This window comes from Sardina pilchardus, chromosome 17 (assembly GCF_963854185.1).
Source record: "Sardina pilchardus chromosome 17, fSarPil1.1, whole genome shotgun sequence".
Classification (NCBI taxonomy): domain Eukaryota; kingdom Metazoa; phylum Chordata; class Actinopteri; order Clupeiformes; family Clupeidae; genus Sardina; species Sardina pilchardus.
The window spans coordinates 1,117,159-1,133,691 of record NC_085010.1 but is presented as its reverse complement, the minus strand read 5'-3'; the positions used below and the strand labels follow the sequence as shown (position 1 = coordinate 1,133,691).

General features: G+C 39.5%; 1 protein-coding gene across 1 annotated transcript in view; it reads right to left on the bottom strand.

Moving 5' to 3' along the window:
• dmd (dystrophin) overlaps nucleotides 1–12,120 on the bottom strand; it is a 168,529-nt gene extending 156,409 nt beyond the window's left edge. Inside the window, exons 1-3 of the mRNA XM_062517487.1 lie at nucleotides 11,991–12,120; nucleotides 2,122–2,214; nucleotides 1,184–1,261 (exon numbers count right to left, since the gene is read on the bottom strand). Coding sequence (XP_062373471.1) covers nucleotides 1,184–1,261; nucleotides 2,122–2,214; nucleotides 11,991–12,110 — 291 coding nt within the window. The 5' untranslated portion in view covers nucleotides 12,111–12,120. The remainder of the gene's footprint in view (nucleotides 1–1,183; nucleotides 1,262–2,121; nucleotides 2,215–11,990) is intronic.
• Between the last annotated feature and the right edge of the window lie 4,413 nt (nucleotides 12,121–16,533).

Sequence of the window (16,533 nt, the reverse complement as noted above, 5' to 3'; positions counted from 1 at the left end):
TTTTCTCCAGATGTACAAGTTAGCCAAGGTTGCGTAGCCTATTGCTGACATTATACCCAACAGTAAGCCAAAATGACCTAAATATCATAGCATAGGTGAACAACAAACTTGAGAGATGTAAGTGTGCAGATTCACTTGATATTAGGCTATTATTGTGTAAACTGCTATTGTGTAAACTAGCAGCCATGTATTGCTGGTTATGGCATGACAGCTAATAACGTGAGTATGAGGAGGAAAGGATTTTTAATTCAGGGTATCGCAATGATTTTGTAGTATCGGTGCACCGTGCATCTCAGACAACTGTCTGCTTCACCTCATCCCATCCTACAAGGACAAACTAAAAACTTCTAAACCTGTGGCAAAGACTGTTAAGAACTGGACTGAGGAATCCAAGCTGGAGCTGCAGGCTTGCTTTGAGTGCATCAACTGGAGCGTTTTGAAGCTGCAGCTACCTCAACGACCTCACTGATATTGTAACATCCTACATCAGTTTTTGCGAGGACATCTGCTATCTGACATCAACCGCAGCAAGTAACCACTAATATTGCTCGAAAAAGTGTCAAACCTCGTCAGTAGCTTGCTCTGGGGTCCCTACACATAAAACGAAGCACCAACAATGAAGTTTGCAAACCCGGAGTTTATAACAGAAGACTGTTAAAAACACTTACCAACTTGATTTACGAAGGACCGTAAAGTTAACACACAGTTGCTTTATATGTATTTTCCTTTGAGAGGAGCTGGTAACGGGAGAGCTGGTAAGTGTTCTTAACAGTATTCTGTAATCCGAAGTTAAAACTGTGACGTGCAGTCACCTGACATCACTATCAAGGGGATGTTTCAGAACTATCAATGTGGACAGCGCACCTCAAGAAAGTCTTAAGAGAGCAGTTCACACACGTTCACTATGAGCATGTTTGGGAAACAGTTGGGAAAACAATTGAACAATAAATCATAGAAAACCCTTGTAAGTGCGTGCATCCATTATTGGAAAAAACCCAGCCCAGCACTGTAGCCAACATCTTTTGGAATGCTGATGGGGCTGAAGCTAACCTATATGGGACTCTGCAAAATCTGAACAGCCCATTGTGCATAACAGGAGGTATGTGCATAATGACAACTACTGCACTGATGACATCCTGACAGAACAGATACAAGTAAAACAATATATGTATAGTATACTTACATTATGCTTCTGTAGAATCTGAAGTGCCCTGTTCACATTATTGAGAGAGTGTACTCTTGTGAAACCTTTTTCCTTCACCTTATGAAATGAAAAACATGCAGCCTACGATTAGAACATAGGAGTACATAGATAGATAGATACTTTATTGATCCCCAAGGGGAAATTCAAGGTCCCAGCAGCTTAAGACACCACACACAACATACAATACAATGTAAACAGGAAAATACAAAGCATGTCATTGATTGCATTATCTCTCTAAATATTATCTATGACTACTGAGACTTTTTGCAGCCCTTGAGCATTGCCTTCCAACTGTGTTTAGGTCAATGACGTGCTGATGTCAGAGTCCATTACTTTGGTTTAAAACAATTTAAAATTATTCATAACAAGCATCATTTTATTTTTAGTATACTTTGAACATATTTTCTGTTTATCATAAAACCTAATATACAGTGGGGAGCACATGCATTTGATACCATGCTAAAACAGGAATATAAAATCATCATTTGACAATTGATCTTAATGCCTTAATTAAAAAAATAAGTAAAAATCAAACCGCCAAGGACACCAATTTTCTTTGTGATTGAAGAATGTAGCGTAAATAAATAAATGTTTTCCTTAAATGCTAAGGAAAGGAAGTACTGTATTTGACCCCCTATGTCACCCTATGGGAATTTAACACATAGGGTTAACATAGAGGCAGGCAGAATTTTATTTTTAAAGGCCAGCTATTTCATGGATCCAGGATATTATGCATCCTGATAAAGTTCCCTTGGCCTTAGGAATTAAAATAGCCCCACATCATCACATACCCTTCACCATAGCTAGAGATTGGCATGGTGCTTTTTCCAGTAGGCCTATTAGCCTGTTTGATTTGCATTGAGCTCAAATTGTCATCACCACCAAAATAATATCACTACAATATAAAGTATACTAACCAGTTCATGCTTAATCAAGCCTTCCAGAAGTTCAAGGAGTCGGCGACCATCACAAAGGTCAGTGAACAAGTCTTCAATGGGAGGTTTACCAGCCTAGAAAACAAACAGAAACCTTTATGAAAACAAACACTGGCATTACCCTGCGAGTCTTATGGAGTATCCCTCGAAGTGCGATTAGTGGGTTAGTGAGGTATGTTGCACTCTATGTCAGAGAATGCTGTCATACGAAAGTGGGGGGTGTGGCAGGATAGCCGATGGCGGAGTCAGGGAGAATGCAAGTTTTCGTAAAAAGCCTTTTTTTACAGAATATTTACAGTGTCAGGAAATGCAAAACACACACTTTATACAGATATGTAATTACAAAGATTTAACTAAATAAAAGAGAAGTTTGACAGCCAGTGTGGATCATTATGTGATACCAGACGACGTTAATACAGATGGGAGATGAAAATGACAATGAATATAGTTCGAGGTGTATATGAAAGGAGTCACGCACAAACATTTGCTACTTAAAGGAATATGCCACCCCCAGGTGAGATTGGGTCACTCCCCACAGTCACTGGAGTTGGATAAGTGAGCCAAAGCGTTTTGTAGCCAACCCAGACATTGTCCTAATCTAGAAACAGCCTGGTTAGCTTTAGTTTAGCGTAGTCACTGTATTCCGGCATGGCCAGCTAGCATGTCATGGCAAAAGTGAATCAAATAACAAATAATTTTTTATAATTATTTCTTGTGACCTGTACATTCACAACGAATGCAAATAGCAGATGCTCTGCTGATGTTTTGAATAATAAAATTACGGGCTATTGACTAAGTTTATTAGGGGGAAAAAGACACCGTAGACATGCCAAGTATTAGACCTAACCCGGTATGAAACCACAGCTGACGGTTAAAAGTGATATCCACCTGGATGCAATAGTTGACACTCAATATGAAAACATTGATTTTGTTTCCGTCACAGTGACGTATCATCATTCATGTTTTAGCAGACATTACTGTAAACCTAAAAGAGAACTAGACATCCACACCATTGAATTGATAAAATATCTCTGCAACTATTTAGCTTAGGTACATCTAAATTGATTTTCTCAATCCAATCCAATCCAATCCACTTTATTTATATAGCACAATTTAAGCAAACACAAGATTTCCAAAGTGCTGTACAACACAATAATAATGACAACAGTAGAATAACATAAAGTAATAAAATAAGAAATATAAAAATAAAACAAGTAAAATCAAATCAGATACATAAGTAATTAAATAAGGACCACTGCCCACACAACACATTTACATACATCACATCAATAAACATGCTACCTGGTGTTAAAAGCTAGTGAAAAAAGGTGGGGTTTTAGTAGTGATTTAAAAAGAGACAGTGAAGGGGCTTGTCTGATGTGGAGTGGCAATACATTCCACAGTTTTGGAGCTGCAACAGCAAAAGCTTGTTCTCCTCTGAGTTTTAGCCTAGTTTTAGGCACAGTCAAGAGCAGCTGGTCAGCTGACCTGAGAGAGCGGCTGGGAATGTAGGGGTGTAGCAGCTCGGAGAGATACGTTGGGGCAAGGCCATTCAAGGCTTTAAATGCAAACAAAAGAATTTTAAAATGAATCCTAAAATGAATAGGCAGCCAATGAAGTGAGGCTAAAATAGGTGTTATATGCTCATACTTTCTAGTGTTAGTTAGGAGACGAGCAGCAGCATTTTGGACAAGTTGCAGACGGGCAATGGAGGACATATAAATATATAATATTTATAAAGTTATATCTTATAAAGTGCATTGCAGTGATCCAGCCGAGTGGTCACAAAGGCGTGGATTACGGTTTCAAAGTCCTGTCTCTGAAGGACTGGTTTAATTTTTGCCAGTTGCCTTAATTGAAAAAAGCTGGACTTCACCACAGCTTTAATCTGGGTGTCAAATTTAAGGTCAGTGTCCACCTTTACCCCCAGATTTTTAATGATTGGCCTGCGATACTATGCTAGGTAGCCCAGATCAACCGGGGGGTCACAGAAGTGCCACTAAAGACCATGACTTCTGTCTTCTTTTCATTAAAATTTAAAAAGTTAAGGGACATCCAGGTCTTAATGTCATGTAAACAGTCTAGCAATGGCTTTACACTGTAGGAGTCTGCCTCTCAAGGGAAGGGGACCTCTATGGAGGTCTATGGGTGTGTCGCCACTCTGTTTTATCTACCGCTATGGGCATGTCAGTATTATAGCCTTATCATAGTCTAATATTTAAGAAAGTTTCAGACCAATTAACCAAGGTGTTGTGAATGTCTGTCACATTTCCTATTTGGTCAGCTGGTGGCACTAGACCAGGTTAGCAGTTTGGGCATGTGGACATCATCAGATGTATTTAACTAATATTTTGTAAATAAATTCCAAAAACTATTCTTTGGCCAGCTGGTGATGCTACGCCAGACTGGCGTATCAGGTGTTTAGATGTCATATATACACCTAATCTGGCTAATCTGACTAAAGATGCTCCGATCAGCAACGAGGGTGCCTTTGTTTGCTAAATAGCCAAAAAGTAGGCTAGTTATTTTTAACATCTGACATTAGCTTTCTAAAGCATGCAACTTAAGGCTTGGCCTAACTATTATCGAGAGGCTCCACCAAAGTATGACTGCGTGCTTGCGCTTTTATGTGTCTCTCAGGAAATCGCATAATCATCTCAATTCTCCAATTTATTGCAACGGAAACTGGTCTTTTGCTATTTTACCCCCTACATGATAATCCGTTGTGAGAAAACGACTCGAAATTCTATTACAAGGTCAATGTTTTTTCATTCCTGATTTTTGTTGCAGAGTAGAGAATCCAATGAACGGAGGGTAGGCCTACACAGACCCAAAAGGGGCTTGAAATTAAATTTTTGGTGTTTGCATTTGTCATTTTTGACATCCCATTTGAGAGCAACACAATCATTTTTTATTATTATTGTCTATGCGTACACAGTTCTAAGTATCAGTATTTTAACTCCGTGAAATCATCCATATGAGTTTTGTTATAGATCTCTGTGGAAACTCTTCCAATTCAACTGTAAATTTGTGGGATAGCCTAACGTCTTAGTAATGTGGTCAATTGACAATAACACACCCTGATCAATTCTTGCATCTAGATAAAAAGTGTGTGTTACATTTAACCCCGCACTCCCCTGCTGTGAAATCGTTTCATACCGCTCAATCTAGCTCACGTTCAGAATTATACATTCAAAATTTGGCGTGGGAATGAGCATATGCTCTTGTGTGGTCATACATTAAACGAGGGCCTGTTGCATGTGTTGCCCTTTTTAGCATGTGGCTTAAAGGGATATTCCGCCATTTTTGGAAATACGCTCATTTTCCACCTCCCCTCGAGCAAAACAATCGATATTTACCTTGTTCCCGTTCATCCAGCCATTCTGTGAGTCTGGCGATACAACTTTTAGCTTCAGCCTAGCATAGATCACTGAATCGGATTAGACCATTAGCTTCTCGCCTGCTAGCTTCATGTTTAAAAGTGACTAAGATTTCTGATAATTTTCCCATTTAAAACGCGTCTCCTCTCAAGTTAGAAAGTGCAATAAGACCAACTGAAAATGAAACCTGGCGTTTTTCTAGGTTGATTCGACATGGAACTACACTCTCATCTGGCGTAATAATCAAGGCAACTTGCAAACGTACCATAGGCGCAGTGATATCGTACGCAGCATCTGAAAATAGTCCCCATAGACATCAAGCAGTAGTAGTGCCAGTAGCTGCAAGTTGCCTTGATTATTACGCCAGATGAGAATGTAGTTCCATGTCAAATCAGCCTAGAAAAACGGCAGGGTTCATTTTCAGTTGGTCTTATTGCACTTTCTAACTTGAGAGGACACACGTTTTAAATGGGAAAATTACCAGAAATATTAGTCACTTTTAAACATGAAGCTAGCAGGCGAGAAGCTAATGGTCTAATCCGATTCAATGATCTATGCTAGGCTGAAGCTAAAAGTTGTATCGCCAGACTCACAGAATGGCTGGATGAACGGGAACAAGGTAAATATCGATTGTTTTGCTCGAGGGAAGGTGGAAAATGAGCGTATTTCCAAAAATGGCGGAATATCCCTTTAAGGGGCACCAGCTAGATGAAGATGTTGAAGTTGGTGCGCTAAAATAGGACGTTTGGGAATCGCTACCTTAGATAGGCTTAGGCTATAGCCTTTCACCCTGAGCAGTGGCATAGACTTTCTGTGTTGAAGCTGTTATTTTTGTACCATTTTACACACTGCTATTTAAAGCAACACTAAAGAGTTTTTCGTACCTCAACATAACGTTTCCAAAATCATTTTAGCGGTTCATCAACTCTTAACAGGGTGAACGGCATGTCTGCATTCACTTCGCAGCCCTCTATCGGCTATAATTGCACTATGTAACTTTACCAGATCGGGTAGCGTACCTGTAGTTCACTGAAATGAGAACTAAGGAACTACAAATTTGATTTGCTTCGATGTAGCAATACATCATAGTTTCATAAAATCATGCAACATGCTCTACCTTGTCTGTGGACATCGTTATTTGGTGGATAAACACATAGCGTGCGTGCAACAGAGGAAAAGTGCTTTAGTGATGCTTTAATTATAATGTTGCCTTGAACATTGTTCAGAATTTGCACAATGTCATTGTTGTAAAAATAAAGTTAAACAAAAAACTAGTAGTCTAAACTGTCACTAGCTGTGTCAGAAAAAAAATCCACAAGAGCTGAAAAAGAACTTTCAATCCACTGGTTAATCCACGGATAGTCACAGATAGTCAATAGTCAACAGTCAGGTGTCAAGTCAACAATCAGCAAAAAGCTTGTCAAAAGCCAACAGTCAGCAATCAACAGGCAACAGTCAGTCAATAGTCAACAGTCAGGTGTCAATAGTCAACAATCAGCAGTTAACAATCAGTAGTCAATAGTCGATAGTCAACAATCAGTAGTTAACAATCAGTAGTCAATAGTCGATAGTCAGCAGTCACTTGTCAAGAGTCAACAGTCAGCAATCAACAGACAACAGTCAATAGTCGACGACCAACAGTCGATAGTCAACAGTCAGGTGTCAAGTCAATAATCAGCAGTCTACTGTCAACAGTCAGCAGTCAATAGTCGACAGTCAGCAGTCAATAGTCAGCAGTCAACACTCAGCAGTTAACCGTCAACAGTCAGCAGTCGATGGCCAGCAGTCAAGTCAACAGTCAACAGTCAGGTGTCAATAGTCAAAAGTCAACAATCAGGTGTCAAGTCAACAGTTGACAACCAGCAGTCAATAGTCAAAAGTCAACAGTCAGGTGTCAAGTCAACTGTCAGCAGTCAACTGAACAGTCAGCAGTCAACAGCCAGCAATAGCTGACAATCAGCAGTCAGCAGTCAATAGTCAGCAGTCAACACTCAGCAGTCAACTGTTAACAGTCAGCAGTCAGCACTCAATAGTCGGCAGTCAACAGCCAGCAGTCAATAGTTGACAGTCAACAGTCAGCAGGCAGCGGTCAACTGTCAACCGTCAGCAGTCAACAGCCAGCAGTCAATAGTCAATAGTCAATAGTCAGCAGTCACTTGTCAAGAGTCAACAGTCAGCAATCAACAGGCAACAGTCAATAGTCAGCACTCAACAGTCAATAATCAACAGTCAGGTATCAAAAGTCAACAATCAGTAGTTAACAATCAGTAGTCAATATTCGATAGTCAACAGTCAGCAGTCAATAGGGTCATTCCACGTCAAATCAACCAGAGCGCACGCACTTGCGTCTCAAAAATTGTTTCCACCCTAAACATGGACAAAATGCACCATTGAGATCTATTGAAATATATGTTTTGTATAGAGCAACCACTAGGTGCCACTAAAATCACTGAATCACTGAAATGGCAGGGGTGGGGACAAAACATATTGATCTCAATCTCAATGGTGCATTTTTAGGGTGGAAAATGAAAAGGAAAGATTTGCATAAGACAAGTCAAATTGGTGTTTTTAAAAAGAAGAGGTCATACAGATTAAAGAAAAAAAATATTAAAAAAATCTTTGTATATTCCCACAAGGTGTTAGGGTGCTCTGAGCCAAAATTATTTTTCAAACTTGTGAGGTCTGCTGTTCAGTCCCTGATGAATTTTCTTTTCTCTTCATTGCTTTTTCGGAGAGTGTTTCTACTGATCTCAATAAGGGGAAAAAAATCAAAAGCCTATGTTGACTAAAAATATGTCTTCTGTAAGCCTAAACCAAGCCAAGAAATCAAATAACAGTTTGATCAACTCTGAGGGACTGCTATGACCATGCAGGATCATCCAGACTACCCGTGGTGATTTTACTGCATACTATTTCTATTTATGCACCAGCCTGCAAAATTTGAGCCTCCTACAGATTCTAGTTCTTGAGCAATGAGCTTGTGAACTTTGACAAAAAAAAGAGGCAGAAAAAATGTGACACCCCCCTCCCCCCATAAAACTGGCTGTTACTTGAAAAGTGTTGATCTTAGCACAAAAACATTCTACAGAGTGTCTCCTGGGTAACAGGCACACATGGTATTTTTTTCAGATTTTTTTGAGACGCAAGTGCGTGCGCTCTGGTTGATTTGACGTGGAATTACCCAATAGCCAACAGTCAACAGGCAATAGTCAAAAGTCAGCAGTCACTTGTCAAGAGTCAACGGTCAGCAATCAACAGGCAACAGTCAATAGTCAGGTGTCAATAGTCAACAATCAGTACATTGGGTTCAGTAAGTATTCACACCCATGCTAAAGTTGACTAAAAAGAGGAATATAAAATCATCTTTTGAGAATTGATTGTAATGCCTTAATTAAAAAAATGAGTAAAAATCAAACCGCTAAGGACACTATTTACTTTGTGATTGAAGAATGTATCGTAAATAGATAAATGTTCTTCCTTAAATACAGGGGGCATAAGTATTTGACCCCTATGTTAAATTCCCATAGGAGCAGGAAGATTTTTTATATGTTTTCATTTTTAAAGGCCAGCTATTTCATGGATCCAGGATATTATGCATCCTGATAAAGTTCCCTTGGCCTTTGGAATTAAAATAGCCCCACATCATCACATACCCTTCACCATAGCTAGAGATTGGCATGGTGCTTTTTCCAATTAGCCTATTAGCCTGTTTGATGCTCATTGAGCTCAATGCAAATCAAACAGGCTAAACAGGCTAGAAAAATTGCAGTCAGCAGTCAACAGTCAACAATCGGCAGTCAACAGCCAGCAGTGAAAAGTCGACAGTCAGCAGTCAACAGTCAATAGTCAGCAGTCAATAGTCGACAGTCAGCAGTCAACTGTCAACAGCCAGCAGTGAAAAGTCAATAGTCAGCAGTCACTTGTCAAGAGTCAACAGTCAGCAATCAACAGGCAACAGTCAATAGTCAGCACTCAACAGTCAATAGTCAGGTGTCAATAGTCAACAATCAGTTGTCAATAGTCAACAGTCAATAGCCAACAGTCAATAGTCAGTCACTTGTCAAGAGTCAATAGTCAGCAATCAACAGGCAACAGTCAATAGTCGACGACCAGCAGTCAATTAGCCCTTTTCACGGTCAGTGTTGGTCATCTTACTTTAAAAAAGTAATTAGTTACCGTTACAAATTAATTCTGCCAAAAAGTAATTGAGTTAGTAACTCAGTTACCACACTGTAAAAATAATTAGTTACTCAGCAAAGTAACTGACGTGAATTTTGATGTTCTATAACGCTATTACGTTCTATAACATCTTTAACGTCAAACATATGTATTATAGCCTAACTGATTGAAGAATAAAAACACAATTATTCGGTACAATTAGTGGGTGGAAGTCAGAACGTGCGCATGGCATCCGCCCACCCAGCCCAGGCCCGGGGTGGCTATCGGGAGATGCGGGAGGATTCCCGGTGGGCCGTTAACGTTTTGGGCCGGTGATTATTGTGAGCTTAAATATATTGTTTCTGACGATTTGCTGCGCTCTCGCGGCACTTCAGCAGCCAGGGCTGTGCGGTCGCGGAAGATACGTTCAGTTTCAGTGAAGTAGCCCTGTGAGAAACTATAGAAATCCTACAGACAGAGAAAGTGCACATTTACTTGTCACTATTATGTCTATAAGCTATCGTGGCAAGTTCGCTACATATGTGCAAATGAAATGGCTTGGATTTGGTGAGTAGCCTATTCAAGTCTTTTTTCCCCTCCTGAAGTTGGAAGTGGGCCTTTAATGAATTATATTCCCAGATTCCACTCTGATGTACAGTATCTTGGTAGCTATGCCTAGTCTGTCAAGGGTGATGGCTAATAAACATTTATTTATTAGCTCAGGGGGAGGGTATTCCATCCTACATGATCCTATCCAGTGAACGCGCTTCATTCAGCCAAATTGTAGTAACGCGACGCTTTAAATTCTCAGTAACGATAACGGCGTTGCAACGATGAGAAAAGTAATTAATTAGATTGCTTCGTTACTGACAAATTAACGCCGTTAGTAACGCCGTTATACTTAAACGCCGTTACTACCAACACTGTTCACGGTGATGTCAGACGAAGTGTTGCTGGGTATCCTCCGGCATGTCCAGCCGCCAAATACTACAGAAGAAGAAGAAGAAGTATTCATGGGTTTCATCAGGTCCCTTTCCACAGGTGTATACAATCAAGCACCATGCAGTCTGCATTGATAATCAAGGTGCTTGATTGTATACACCTGTGGAAAGGGACCTGATGAAACCCATGAATACTTCTTCTTCTTCTTCTTCTGTAGTATTTGGCGGCTGGACATGCCGGAGGATACCCAGCAACGCTTCGTCTGACATCACGTGAAAAGGGCTAATAGTCAACAGTTTGGTGTCAAGTCAATAATCAGCAAAAGCTTGTCAAGAGTCAACAGTCAGCAATCAACAGGCAACAGTCAATAGTCAGCACTTAGTCAATAGTCAACAGTCAGGTGTCAATAGTCAACAATCAGTAGTTAACAATCAATAGTCAATAGTCGATAGTCAACAGTCAGCAGTCAATAGCCAACAGTCAATAGTCAATAGTCAGCAGTCAACAGCCCAGAGTCAATAGCCAACAGTCAATAGTCAACAGTCAGCAGTCAGCAGCCAGCAGTCAATAGTCAGCCGTCAACAGTCAACACCCAGCAGTCGACAGTCGACAGTCAGCAGTCAGTTTTAAACAAACATGTAAAGCATGACATGATGCTAACTAGATTTAAAAGTAAGTTAGCTAATTGTCTTTGCGTTCTTGCTTTCATGACTGTCACACTTTCAATGTGTTTTTTTGTATGCATTGTTGATACAGATTACTAGAGCACATAGGACACATGCCATCACATCATGCAGTTCAGTCAAATTGCTAGGAGGAGTTGCATTCCAGAGGATATAAGGACCAGCTCCCTCGAGAGAAAACAGTATTGCGGTGGGCCCCGCCCGCTACAATAGTAAATAGAATATATAAAACACATCATGTATTTTTTACACCCCAAAAATTTTAGTCGCGTCGCCTTGACATTAACTTTTTCACAACGTAACAAATGTTCATTAAAGAATGTTAACGGATACAATGTGGACACAAACTATCCGGCGCAACGCGACAGTTGCGCAGTCACTTACAATTAGGACACGGTGTTAGACTGACCTTTTATAGCTTGAGAACATTTGTACAGTAATCATGCATTTTATCAGCATATTTGATGTCATTCTTGAATTAGATTAGTGAGGTGCTCATGAACAGAGATCTCACCCATTTGTGAACAAAATGTAACACTTCTAAGTCCTCAGGAGAAATGTTTTACATGAATAAACATACAACTGGAGCAAATCAAACAAGATGCAATGGTGTACACTGTAAGCATAACCTACAGCCTATAATAAACCTTCCTAAACAGTAACAAACAAGCTCAACAATAAGGCATACCTTGGAGAATTGAGAGTTTATCCATTTTGAAAACGTCTTCTTCTGAACGTCTTCCCTCTCATCTATATAGAAAAAAGCAATGTTATACCAGCTTGTAGTTTTAAAATATCCCTCGAACATGTGGAAACACAGCATACAGAAAATAACTAGATTATTTGCCCTCACAATTTGGGAATGAATTCAGCCTAAATTACTTAATAAACATCTGCCAAACAACCTGTATCATGTATCTTCAGATTTCTTCTTTCCCAAAGTATATTTTGTCTGTTTAAGTTACAGCTCTACTAGAGCCCTAAAGAATGATGCACATTTGTATGTTCAAACTGCCTGTATGCAAGTAGTCCCTGCAATGCTGTCTAACTAGCACTGGAACTGTAACTGACCTGCAGGAAGTATATTTATAGCAGCCTCATTAAGAAGAGATTTTTATCTACCACCACAATGTTCTATGCCTGACTTTGCATAGTTATAGTCGCATACAGTAGCAAACGTTAGAATAACAGCATGTACCTGCAACTAATATCAAACTTAATGTTTAATGAATTAGGCCCTTGATACTTCCAGAGGCCTCAACAGTGGTGTCTACTATCTCAAGCCCCCCACCCCTTGATACATGATAGGTTAATAAAAATAAAATGTCAATAGCATAGATGGCACCACTTCAACAAGATAGCAAAAATATACTGTAACAACACATTGTCTTTATATAGCGCTTTTAAGGCACCCAAAGCTTTCTATGGTGAAGGGGGATCCTCACTAACCACCACCAATGTGTAGCACCCACACATCAGCTTAGAGAACAAACATCAGCTTAACTTAGTATTTGGCCATGGTTGTTCTGATAAATTCCAAGTCCAAAAGGGTTTTCGGATACTTTAACCACTGATGGCCCGTTGATAACACTCAGGCCCCCCAAAATCCCTTTACGAGAAAGAGTATTTTATAGTATTAGTAATAGTACTTGATTAATGAGACAATGGAAAATGTCTTCGAAATAAAAAAGGACCTAGGCCTTTCTTTTGTCTCAGTCAAAATGTTCAATTTAAGATCTTATTCGTCTTGTTTTGTTCTCTTAGCCTACTACACTGATCTTAGGTTGAATTATTATTTTGCTCCTTATCCCTCCTTAAGGGTTTTTCATTATTTATTTATTTTTAAGGAAAATAGACCTGGATTCAGCAACCTCCAAATGAGATCTGATTTATTGCAGTGAAACAATATAGCAAAGTTCTCCTCTGAGTTTACAGAAGAACGTCTTCTAAACAAAACTGACATGTTTACAGTACACAACCTTAATTCCAAAACAGTTGGGACATTGTGTAAAATGCAATGTGATAATCAGCAAATTATCCAATTGGGTCATTTCATGGAGAGTTTGAGCACATTTTGAATTCAATCCCAGCAACCCATCTCAAAAAAGTTGAGACGGGGGCAACAAAAGGTTGGAAATGTTGTATAATGACAAAGACAACAACAGGAGAAACATTTCACAATTAAGTAGACAGCCTGTCCCGAGCATGTCAGAATTCTTGTGGAATCTCCAATAACTCCTGTGTTGATACTGACACTATGATGACACAAAAGGTAAATGATAGGCTAAATGATCTTGTAATATGGCCAATCTCCCAACCTGGGAGAAATACGGATTTCAATGAAGCCCAGGAGTAGGACTTCCTGCTTTCAATGATGTAAAATGATGATTTTTACATCATTGAAAGCAGGAAGTCCAACATTCGTATAGATCTCCCATCTCAAGGCTAACTGAGGGAATGATGCACGACCATTCAAAAACATGACTGGTTTTCTAAAAATACAAAGCTTAATGCTAATCGGTGAAGTGTCCCTTTAACCAGTATGGATATTTAATCTGGAAAGGCAAGTTATTCAACTAGCACACAGAATAGGGTGATATGGCAAATGGCATAGGTCTGATAAAGGGCTAGGGGCCCAAAACTTGATGTGGTGATTTACCATTAAAAAATTGGGGAGCATTTTCTGGTGTGCAGACTTCTGCGGACTTCTGCAGACTTCTCTCTCCAAATTTATGCTTATCTGTCCAGCACCCAGTTTTTTTAATCGTTTTTGGATGTGCGGTAGCCTACTCTTTTGCTCATTTGCGTACCCACTCAGGGTCCCTCACATTGAGACAGCCTTAAGCCCTTACGAATTTGAGAGAACACGCAGCAAGTCTGTGAGTCCAGACTCTGGGATTGGGCCATTGTTTAAATGATAAAATGTAGAGTAATCCCAAACAATGTAGCTATAATCTGACTACACATTTTTATTGTAATCTGGGTTGATTATAATCACTTGATTTTTGTTATTCAGATTACATGCAATCCATACCCAACCCAACCCTGCCTGATTCATGTCAGGATGGTCAAATGTGTCATGAAAATGGTTAATGTATTCTTATTTGGATATTAGATGTGAGAAGAAGAAAATGGCTGTTCCATAACACAGCGCATTTAGTAATGACATATTATTGATAGGCTACTGTAGCTGAAGTTAGACTTGGAAAAGAATCTGTCTGTTCACCTGTTCCATTTTTTGAAAGCCATTCCATTACTGAAAGGTTGAATAAATGTCTAGTTAAAGAGTTCTATTAAAATATTTTAAGTGCATTTTTGTGTGTGTTGTAAAGTGAATAGAAAGATCGGAAATTGGAATCGGGCCAGAAATTCGCACCTCTATAATACTATATACTTTAATATACATATTGCACACTCAGAATAAACAAGTTTCTCTAACTTTTTATAAATTTAGCGAACTTAATCTAACTGAGGCCATGAGTTTGCATAGGCTACTTTTTAAAGTAGGCCTAAAGTCAATTTACTATAGGCTATTTTACAGTCTATTACTATTTTGTTGATTAAAAGTTGCTAATATCCAAAGAATCCATAAATAGTCATAGAACCACACTGTTTAGCTTCAAATAAACCTCTAGCTATCCTTCCAAGTGAAACTTTATAAAAAGGCTGCAATGCCCGTACACTCCAATTTGGCTGCTCAAACTAGATATTGAGGAGGCCAACAAGAATTCCACATACAGTATAGTCTAATCACCTAATGAACAAATGTTGACAATGAAGCTATAGCTCTATCTAACCACTTTACCAGCTAGGCTCACAAATGTTAGTTAAATGTGATAGGACTGAGACAAACCGACAGGTGGATTATGTATGACCTACTCCAGGCAGGTTATTTACCTATGGGATTACAGCCTATCCGCCCTATGTGTCAGAGCGTTCTAAATGATAGGCTGCTACAAGTATCCCAGTATCACGCTGGAATTCTGTGTGATTCCTAGCTGTCATTCTTACACATATGACAAATGTTATGCATAGGCTACTTAGTCCCACGTAGGCTATATGATGCAGACAGTTAGCGGTAGCCAACATGGACTGTAGCCCACTGGGCTATCACGTGATCTGTAGCTTTAGTAATCCAAATAATCCTGAACGTCCAACGTTGTACATTCCACATCAACCTTGTTTATAGCATATGGATACCCTGAAACAGTGCAAATCTCCCTACTGCTATAGGCTATTATCTGTGGGCTCATGCATGCGAGATTCACATCAGTAAGATAAACGGCGATCTCATGCAGACAATCCTTATTCATGAATCTATTATGCCCATAGACTAGCCTACCTCACCTGAAGGCGACATCAAAACTTATGTAGCCTGTCTTAGGCTATATAAAATCACCGTAACATGTTTTCACAATCAAAGCAGCCTTCCCATCACAGTAGCCTACCCTACATAACGCACTCATTATTTGTGTCACTCTCACGTGTGTTTCAAGCAGTAGGCTACTCAATTCGCTTTACCTGACAAGATTCGATATCTATCCGTCTTTCAGCATGATCACCACGATTCCTGTAAAATGGGTCGCAGAAATCCACGTAGGCTACTGGCCTTAATATCCCTGTTAAATAAACCTTCTTAACCAGCATTTGAAATCTTCGGTACAACTTCCAGGTGTTCACATTTATTACAGGTTCTCTGGCCAAACCAACCACAAATGCGAGGATTCTGTACCGCGGCGCAGGCAACTCCTGTTGCGTGCGGCGTGCATTATCCTAACCGATCCTACAAGTAAGATTCTGTTGGTAATCCTCCTAAAGACACTGACAACGAAACTTAAAATTAAAGGTAGCCTAAATAGTAAATGGTACCATTTAAATCCACTCGCATATTCAGAGTTGTTTTCAATAGTCAGCTTTCGTTTAGAAATAGGCTAAATGAATGAAATGATCGGAAACACTGACAACTTTACCAATTCCTGATTTTGAACAGGTAAGAATTTGCTCAACATTATAGGCCTAATAGCCTAGCTTGAACACATTTTGACACATTTAACACAGTTTGTGTCCATGCGCAATAGGTCACCAATTTTGATGAGACTCGGCTGTTTAAATGGTCCACCTCAATACAAAAAGCCAAAATAATATAACATTTGCAATAACACAGGGGTGTTAGAACCCTCTTTGATTTAGTCCAAAAGTCCCGAAAACTGCATAAAACGGCCGGATAGGAA